Source organism: Anarhichas minor, unplaced genomic scaffold (assembly GCF_050575085.1).
Source record: "Anarhichas minor isolate MPS153535 unplaced genomic scaffold, ASM5057508v1 ptg000050l, whole genome shotgun sequence".
Classification (NCBI taxonomy): Eukaryota; Metazoa; Chordata; class Actinopteri; order Perciformes; family Anarhichadidae; genus Anarhichas; species Anarhichas minor.
In genome coordinates, this window is record NW_027466496.1 from 2,315,585 (window position 1) to 2,326,126 (window position 10,542).

The window sequence follows — 10,542 nt, forward strand, 5'->3', positions numbered from 1 at the left end:
ATTGGGTCCAAATCGAACCCAAGATGATGTATTATTTTGACCCAGTGTTCGTGTTTTTTTTTATATTACTGTAACGGTTAGTTTCCTGAATTAAAATGGCTGTTTTGACCCAGTGTTAGACATAAAAAGCTCAAGTTTTATCTTAAAACAAATTTAACAAATTATTCTCAACCATACTATAGAGCCTATTGTATTTCAGTTTGGGTAAATAATCCCAATAAAAAATATTTTATAATAACTCTGGGTCAAAACAACCCATTGTCAATGGTTCTACCCATGGGTCCTGCATAAAGTTAACCCGCTGTTGTTATATTGACCAAATCACAGGTATGAAAATGGCCAACTCATACGGTAAACTGCTGCACAAAAAATAGTCTGTATCTAAATTTTATTAGTCATTGTTGTAAGTATATTACTTTAGCGTATAAACCTATTTCTGTGTTCTCACTCACAACTAATGAACAGGGGTTTAGCATGCCAAAATAAAGGACAGGAATGATAAGACCCTGAGCACTGGTATTAGGTTAGTCATAACAGTGAGAACGCATTAACATTTACACTGGAAATGTATTAAGCGGCCATACATCTACGTTTGTATATAGAACCCGTAGCACGGAATTACAGACATCGCATGTGGAGGAAAGAGGAAGGAGAAAAGCCTGAGCACTGGCATTTAGCCTGATCACGCACTCCTCATGAAGCACATGGAGATGAGAGGTGATTATCTTTCACAGAGGTCAGTGAAACAAACAGAAGAGCAGAACCCCATAGGGGGTGAAAGGAGGAGAGAGAGAGAGAGAGAGAGAGAGAGAGACACACAGGAGTGTTAGTCATGGTCACAGAAAAAAGGAGAGAAAATCGACATGTAATGAATGAAACACAGTAGACAGAAATGGAGTGACAGGGCGAATCTGTACCCCCATTTTGATGATGATAATCACACGTAAGAGTAAATTTTCTCTGCTTCAACAGCATACACGCACAAACAGATGAGGATGTTGTAATCTATTATCTCCCTGGATGCTCTTAATCAATACGCATCACGGGGTCTTATGAGGGTTTAGTGATGTGAAGCTACATCAAATGATCTAATGAACTGTCAAGAGAAAATCGTGACAATGTGACCTGCTGGCAGTAATGCTGGTTTTAAAAAAATATCACGGAAGCTCAAATACCCACTTTTTGTCCGCTTAGCATCACCTTTCATTACTCATAATGTAAATGTCTTGTAATGTACCAGCCCCGGGTGAACTGGAGATGTCGTGCCACCAACACTAGAACAGCGCTGGCCAGTCTACTTGTGTCTGTCTTCAGGCTTGTTGTGACATATGACATTCAACTGATATGATGGGCTGATGGGTTAAAGTCCTCGCATCCTTTGGGCTTTGAAGCGTTGCGTGTTGGAGGACTCAAACGTCCAATCGCCCTACGCAACTAAGGCATCGAGAAATCTCACAGCTCGTCAAGTTCAACTGATTCCTGGTGTTTTCTATCTCCTAATCCCTCCATAGCAGTGTGATCGGGTCAAACAACAGGGGAGAATGTAAAGGTCAATGGCTTTGACCTTCAGTGAGTTTGAGAGTTCACTTCAAAAAAGGTACAGACAGATGTAACAAATGGGTTAATGAGCTGTGCACTCAACCGAACAGGTCGCTGGCAAGTTAAATTATTTGAATTATTATTATCATTCTCATGAAATGGTCAGTAAACAAGTGTCTACAGCCATGTTAAAGAAAAAAAGAAGAAATCGTTCTTCGCACCTCTAAAACTCACTAATTAACATGTTATATCTCTTTTGTATATCCATACGACAATGTAAGTGTAAATACGTCTTTGTGCTAAGCTAAGCTAACCTGCTGCTGCATGAAGCTTGTGATATGTGGTATTAATCTACTCATCTAACTCTCAGTGAGTAAGTGAATAACCCTATTTTTCAAAATGTTTAACTACAGGATTGTTTTAATGATCAAACAAAATATGTCTGGCTTAAGTGAGTTTAGGGTAATAACATTGCACGGATCTGTGCCGTGTAAGGAGTCTAAGAGAAGGTGAACAAGCTGCCAATACTACCTCCTGGCAACATTTAGCAATGCGAACAACCGTGGGTCGCAGTCTACGACTCACCGGAAATTTCCAGAGCTGAGCTTTTTGTTTCAAAAAACTCGAAACAACAGTGAATTGACCACATCTTGACCTTTCTAATGCTGAACCTTTTCACTTCATTTCTTGTCCACGCGGCTTGCCGATTTGTCTTGGCCTCTGCCCGACAGTCTTGTCTGCCTTTGGGTTGCAGAAGGAAAAAGTGTGGGGTCACCGAGAGTTTAGTAAACACGAAGTCCGTCCATAATGTGACCTGATACACATTTCACCCCCTGAGCAAAGACTCAATTCAGAAACAGCTATCACGCTGCTGCACTTCCCTTTTTGGGAAAAGCGAATAATGTGCACACGTATTGACTGGATTTGACACAGATTCGACATGGAAAAGGATTAACACACATTTGAGGGGCCATACGACCATAATATTCTCCGAAAATTGGTAGATGGATCCAGACTGATTGCTTTGTCTTGTTCCCTCCTTCCTCTATTGCACGATGTCGGGCTGGTTACAAAACCGTCTCCTGTCTGCTGGCTGACGTCACAAGTGGCGTATGCCTGCCGTGAGTCTGCGGGCTCTGTGGCCTTTCTCTTCCTCTTTTATTAAAGCTCACCCAGCATTTAGAAGCAGACGTACACGCGTACCGAAACTGACTGGCACGCGTTTGGGAGACTATAGCAACACAGATACACAGCGCAGATCTAATCACTGTTGTATGGATTTCGCGTAGCAGTGAGGCGATCAGCATGCCAAGTTACCAAACTTTCATGTCTCTCATCAAATCAGGGCGGATTATTCAATGAAAGCAGAGAAATATAGCCCTGAAGTCATATAGATGGTTTAACAGGTTGTTCATGTCTCACTGAGGTCAGTGTGTAGGTCTATTTTGAGATTTGAAAAATAAAAAAAACAATGCATAAACTATGCAGGAGAGAGTATAAATTAATGGAAAAACAGTGGATTATCTTTTTGTCTGTATTGTTTTTAAATGATTTGGGTTTATGTATTATTTTGCAATGGATGCATAGGATGCATTTTAGCTATAGTACAGGAAATACACCAAAGGAAGGCCACACACTGATCGCTGCTATCAGATATCAGTGCCACGAGGGTCAAGAGCTTGGATGGTGACAGACGGCGTCAAAGTAAAAGTCTATCACACCTCATCGCACACACAGTCAAAATAACCACCACTTTCACACATCTAACACATTGTACAGGGTTCCATGTCACTGTGAAGCCACGCTCTGCTCCGAAAGCAAACAACGGAAACTGTTCCAGCCATTCTGGGGATACGAACTGCTGATCGTCTTGGTCACAAGCTTACATGCTTTACAATTTACTTTTCCTCAAAGATTTCTTGTTTGAAAGTGTTCTGCTTTATCAGAGACACGGGGAGTGTGAGTGTGACCGCATTACACACACACAAAACCTACGAAAGGAGCGCCAACATCGCCTTAGATCTCATGAGATTCATATCATGCCAGCAGCTAACATTAATGCATTGGCATGGGTTACATTAGCTGATCTCAAGCCTAGAGCGGTGCAATAGGCTGAACGTTAGGGAAGAGGGTCTGTCCTTTATTATGTGGTCTCCAGGTCCTCTGCCTTATAACTCCCATCTGATTCTCATCACAAGCCCCGTTGACTTCTACTCTCTCTGTTAGAGTCACTTTCAATTCATATTAGTCCAGCAACACAGGAAAAGAGAGGGAAGGAAGGAGTAAAGGCGCATGTCCCATTTCTTTGACACACTTTGAACTCAGTTATTTTACAAGATATCATGATTGCTTTTGAAATACAAAAAATACAAAAAAAAAAAGTCTTAACAATAATACAAATCAATTAAAAAGGAAATATTTTGCCTTGAGTTACCTGATCCTTTATGAAAGTATGGCCGCAACCTGATTAAATATTCGAAAACAAAGCAAAATTCTAGTTTCAAATAATGGGGGAAAAAAGGAGAGAAACACAATCGCGCAAAACAGACTGGAGGAGAATTAAAGGCAATCGGGCAGAAAGACAAAGGAGGAGGGATAGATAATCCTGAGGGTAAATATTTAACAAGCTCAGCAATTACAGAGACCTAACATGGAAGAGAAGGGAACTGCAGCCTGCTGACTGTCAACACACACACACACACACACACACACACACACATTCACATGATCCTACTCGCTTGGGCATCTGCCTAGAAATGCTGAGAATAAAGATACCCTGACCTAAAATGAAAATTAAACAAAAAAAAACATGGGACAAAGCCCGTAGGCTATGAACTGATGATTTGGATTCTTTAAAATGATTTATTTGTTTGAAGGGGCCCCTGGACTTGTGGCCCACTTTTTCAACTGGGGATAACTGCGGCAGCTGCATCACTATACACTAATAATGGACAAATGTTTGTCCAGGCTGTCCATTAAAAATCTGTTTTTATAGTCGAACTGCAACAGAGTTAAAGTGTATGACCGTTTGAGTCTGAACCCTAGAAATGGTTCTCAGCCACGGGGAGATTGTGAGTTTTGGAATATAAATATCTTTTTATAGCCAAATATATTTGTCATACATCCTTGTGAAACAGGTATTTTACGAGTGGACATTTGCACCCTGCAGGCAGAATAAACTAAATTCCATTAAAAAATAAAAAGGGAAATAAAATTGTATTAATCAATGTCAAAGTGCATAAAATAGAAATAGCACAAGGAATCGTCTCAGGTCCCGTATCTCATTGTGCCCGTAAGCACATCGCAGCTGAATCTCATGGAATATGATGAATAAGGGAAACTGGCTGAAGTGATTCTCTGTCTGGTGTCGCTTTATATTTACTCACACACAGGCATTCAGACACACACACACACACACACACACACACACACACACACACACACACACAAAGCCTGGAGGTGTATTTGCATGAAGTGCATAGGTACATACTGTTCACTTTGCTCCACCCTTGAGCAGTCACGCAACAGAGACGACCGGTAGAATCTCAGTGTGCTCCCGAAACCACCTGCCACCCGATTCTCTTCTTCTTCTCCTCTGTCTGTAAACCTTCAACTGTCTTACAGTGAAGTAGATCAATTCTGTGAATCTATGTCATAAAATGAGAAAAACAAATGATACAGTCCGACATGCAGCCACTTGATCACAACTAACTGAACTAAACATCAGTGATGACTGCGTAGCAACGTCCCACAGTCCCCCCGGTGGACAGAAAGGAGAACTGCATCAGTGTGAGCAGGAAAATCTTCATGCCTCCTCTATAAAAGAATTTATAAATGCAAACAAAACTTAAGGCGGTTTCACAGCATGTTTTCGGTGAGTGACTCAGTGTTTGAAAGAGAAGGGAGGAGGAAAGAGGTTATGACTGTTGTTCCAAGCCACAGGAAGGATGTGGATATGTACTTGTTGCTCATCTAGATTCATCTGGAGGAGCTCTGGCCACACTCCATGTTGAAATATCAGCGGACAAAGCTGCGGCTCTGAGAGTCCAGTGAGAGAGGGAGGGCAGAGCTGTATACAGAACCAAATCCATCATGTTCCACTCTGATTAATCTCGTTAGTGTGGCATTAAAAGCCAGCTAAGCTGGTCACTACTGCCACTGATAACAAGGCACCCAGCAGTGTTGGTGCAAACAAATAGAGGCTTTTGCACTAATGCATGTTCACAGAGTTCTTCGGAATATAAATAATTCCTGATAAATGCCGCCTTTACCGCAAATGCTAGTGCCCGCACCGCTTCGGAAGATGAGCACAGAAAGCTATTAGCAGGCAAATACGCAACCCACTTCACGGCTCATTTACAACACACCTTTCAACACTTTTCACACACGTGACTGAACCCTCTCTGTTCTCTCTCGCTCAGTCCTGCAGTGAGGCAGCGGTTGTGGTCTTTATCTCTGCGTGATCTCTTATCCGGGAAAGGCACCCTTGATAAGTCCAATTAGCACCTGTACTGCAACTTTGCGTGATGGCTAAGCTACATGAGCATTCGGGGTAGAACAAGTAACTCTGTGTGTGTGTGTGTGTGTGTGTGTGTGTGTGTGCGTGTGTGTGTGTGTGTGTAAAGTTACATGTCTCTGGCCAACAGGATGCCAGTTGTTGGGTGCCATGCCAAACCAAGGCAGCAGATGATGGAGATTAAGGGCGCCGCAAGGATCAGAGGAGTAGAGGGTGAAAGAGGAGGGTCGCATGTGTCGAAGAGGTGATGGCTGAAAAACCTTCAGCTGGTCAGAACTGTACAAATCTCTTTCCATGAGGACTTTCATTCAGCCCCCAGGACTAGGAACACAGTGAGCCTCACAGGACCTCTCTATACTGCCTCCTCTCCACTGCCCTACGCTTCGCTTCCTTCATCCTCCGTCTCCTTTGTCACGAGCATTTTCCCTTTCAATACAGAGGGAAGATGCTTATTCTTTGCTCTGTATATAAAAAAAAACTACCTCTTGTCTTAGAGCTGTCGCATCCAGCTGTGCTAGCAGCCTCTGAGTTGATATGGCAGTCGCCGAGGCCACCGGCAACGGAATGCGTTCTGAAGCGGCCCATGAATATTTGAAGTGGATTGTGGAGCAACACGAGGAGAGGAAGGGAGGCATTCGGTGGAGGGTGGGGAAACAAGAGTGTGCCTCAATATACCTTTTAATTACATGCTGCGACAACACACGTAGGGTGACAGGGATTTGGGGAGGGTGAACCGAAAAAAACTATGCATCTATGGTGACGCTGCCTTCCTCAAATCATCAGAAATCATCCTCGCAGCACGGGAGGATGAGACAACACAAGAGACATGTTCTCTGCTCTGTCTGTTAACGCATGACATGGCATGACGGTGTTTCCTAAGAGACAGCGCAGAAAAGAACAGCTCTTGTAATGCAAAGGCCGAAGGGATTGTTACCCCTTCAGCACAAGCGTTTGATTAATATGGTTTGGGGTTAAGGAATATATTTTTTTTAAATCTTTTTGAGGCAATATTTTTTAAATGATATAGAATATCTTTAAAGTGACATTTTCCATAATATTGCAAAAATAGTATTTATGTTTATTTTCCACCGAAACCAGGATATTATTATTTCTACTACTACTTTTTCTAATAGTATAGATATTTATTACTTCACATTTGTTCGTGGGTCAGTTGTCAGTTGTAATAAAAATATATCAGAGGTGGACAACATTGACCCATATGCCAATTTACAGCAGCAAATATCACATTATTAACCCCGTAAATCAAATCACAACTCCCTCTGAACTCAGAGACAGACACACATAAACCAAACACCCCGGCCCCTCCACCTGCCGCTGCAAAATGTCGTCTTTCGACCTCCTTTACCTTGGAAGCAGCTCTTGACGCGGAGGTAGGAGACTGCAAGGCGCAGCACGGACAGCTTGTCCAGCTTGGAGATGACATCCGGGGGGAACGGCAGCAGGCTGGCCAGCCGGTCCAGCTCAGCGTTCAGCCTGTCTCTGTGCCGCTTGGACGGGTTGGTTTTCTCATTGGCAGAGGACAGCTTCCTGATGGCGAGACGGACAGAGGGGAGAGAGGAAGATGGGGTTAAATGGGCATCGGGGACGTGTGTGGGGATGGACCCGAGACCATCAAACATGCATTCAGCTGCAAAATAACAACAGCTTCGACTAAATCATGAGTTTTAGTTGGGACAAACTTGAAAATCTTAACACAAACAAAAACAACAAGTGGAGCAATGCCTGACTCATGTGTGACTATTTGATTTTTGGATCAATGTGAAAAACAGGCCACCAAACTATTAAAGGAAGCATTGGAATGAACGCATTTTTAAGAAATGCTTTCCAAAGAGATACCTGGCATTTTTTGTTTGATATTCCTTCCTCCGTATAATGATATCATGTTTTGTCTGACTCTGCACAGCACCAACCCAAGTAGAGCCATACGATCAAATAAACCACACGTCTGTCTTTGAACTGTATTTCCTTTAGAATCAGTCCACAGTGCACCGCAATGATTTGTGTTTACTCAAATGACAAGTCTCTTTATTTGGCAGTAAAATGTGTTTCTTTACAACAAGGCAAAACGAATGAGTTTTGTTTCTCGAACTGCAGAATATCTCTCCACGCTGACATAAATCCTGTGGGTTTACTTTATAGTAATATATCTGTATTTACCTAAATCCACTGTGGCTGTTCCACTCTTCAAATCAACTCCTGATGTTGAAGGTATTGGACTTATTGCACTATTCCTCTCGGTGCCGCATAGCACATAAAATGCTCCTTAGGCACAGAGTTATTTGTGTGTGTTAGGATGGGGTGCTACGGCGTTACGAGCCAAAACTTAACATGATCCGCGTATGTAATGGTCAGCTCCGATTTCCACAGCTGACAGTTTCTGATCAGATGGACGGAATGCTTTTACATGAATGCCTGGACTCTGTTTTATTCTGGCGGATGAATAAAAAAAATCACACACCCTCCACGAGTTACTATCGGAAGGCATACAAAAGAAAAACATCTGAATGTGCCGTTTTGATCGCGTTATTCAACGAAACTTAAGTTTACATCACTGCTCACTTGTGAGTTCTACAATATTCATGAGGAACTAAAAGTACCAAAACAGCCTTAATATTTTAATATTAAACAAAGTCCTAAAATATCTTGTGGCATGCAGACTACAAATTAAAGTGTAGTTCTGTCCAGTGCACAAACGGTATTGATATGATGTGGCAAAGACTTCCTCTCAAATCAGCGGCAGAGGCAGAGCAAAACATGAAAACTTTATAAATACCACAGGCCTTGTTAAATTACCACTTCCCTCCTCTAAAACTTATATAACCTACTCACTATTCATGACATCAGCTGACAAGATGGCCCCAAAAACTACTGTCCTCCACATTTAAAAAGCCATGGACACCTAACACACTGTCAACCAAACACACGATTGACCCATGCCTGTGGGTAAAAGACATGCTGCATGTAAAGTAAGAAAGAAAACACTATATATTCTAAATGTTACTCCACTCACAATAATTAGGGATCAAAAGGGACGCAAATGTATATTTGGAATATTAATCTGTAGTGAGTAGTGAATATTAATCTGTAGTGAGTAGTAAAATGCTTATAATTAAATAACCACGGTGTAATAAGTGTTATATTATTAATATTATGTGTGCTATGATCGCTGCTAGTTATGTGATTAAAACATGTTATTCCGTGCTACAATGATATAAAAAATACCAATACCAACAGAAGCTACATTTACACCTCCATGGTGCTGCGGCTCTGTAACTTCCGAATCATAAGAGTGACGCCACCCTGCAAGTTACCAGGAAAGGCACCAACAAAATGTGTGACCGTCTGTCAACTATAGCATCGATTTGACGAATTATGTCACAATATTCAACATCGCTCCTTAACTGTTTCTGGACGGGCTTCCTCCTCTTTCTGCCCGCGTACATGCAGTCTCCCGGAGGTATCATGGTCTCGCGCTCCGTGGAGGTAACAGGTGCGCTGCGGAGGAGACAGAGAGGACGTTAACTTAAACTTAAACACACGTGAGACAGTTAAAATTCAGAAAGTCATTCTTTTTTTAGGGGGGTGGGAAATGCAGTGAATCCCCGCATGAATAAAAAATAAAGCATATTCAATCTATTTAAGCTATAAAAGCTAAACAAACTAGTCTGTGTTAATTAGCGCCGCAATATTTGTGGCACATGAACGGTTAATAGCGCACTAACAATTGCCATATAGATCCCTACAAATAAACAGTAAAATAACAACGCTTTGAAGACAACAAAATCATGCAAGAAACGTCAAAGAATAAAAGCACTGACCCCAAATCCCTCGGGATATCAGTTAATTCCAGAATAGTGATGGCTGTGGAGTCACATTCACTTAAAGTACAGAAAAGAGGAGACGCGTCTCCCTGGGTGCACCGACTCGGTGATGCCAAATGATAAATCCAAGGAAAATCAAATAAATCGGAGAGGTCCTGTATGAGCTCCGAGCTGATGTTTTCATCAGCTTTGCACTGCTCGGGGCAGATGTTGGCTGATGCTTTATACCCAATTGAGTCGCCTTCACTTCCTCGCGTTTCAGGTGGCGGATTCCTCTGAATGACATGTCGAGCTCTTCGCACGCAACTCTGTGCCTCACAAACAGAGCGAGAGAGCACACACACACACATGCGCGCGCACACACACACATGCGAGGCTTAGCCTATGCCGCTTTCAGGGACTGTCTGCATATGTGAATTACGAGCTTTCAATCTTTATATGGCCTCCTATATTTGTGGCAATGGCTTTTATATAGTATAATGTATAAAAACTGGATGACTATTTTTTTCTCATGCTGGCTATTCATTTTTGCATACTTTGGTAAGAAGGTTAGCCTCCTATGCAAGATTAAGAAGTAGTGGCTACAAGCTCTTTATTCTATGGCCACAGATTATTTGGTTTCGGCTACTAAAATCATTTTAAAAC

At 42.1% G+C, this 10,542-nt stretch overlaps 1 protein-coding gene across 1 annotated transcript in view; it reads right to left on the reverse strand.

Annotated features, from left to right (window-relative positions):
- LOC142971887 (uncharacterized) overlaps nt 1–9,540 on the reverse strand; it is a 55,400-nt gene extending 45,860 nt beyond the window's left edge. Inside the window, exons 1-2 of the mRNA XM_076112617.1 lie at nt 9,479–9,540; nt 7,422–7,603 (exon numbers count right to left, since the gene is read on the reverse strand). Of these exons, the coding sequence (XP_075968732.1) occupies nt 7,422–7,603; nt 9,479–9,540 (244 nt within the window). The remainder of the gene's footprint in view (nt 1–7,421; nt 7,604–9,478) is intronic.
- Nucleotides 9,541–10,542: the final 1,002 nt, after the last annotated feature.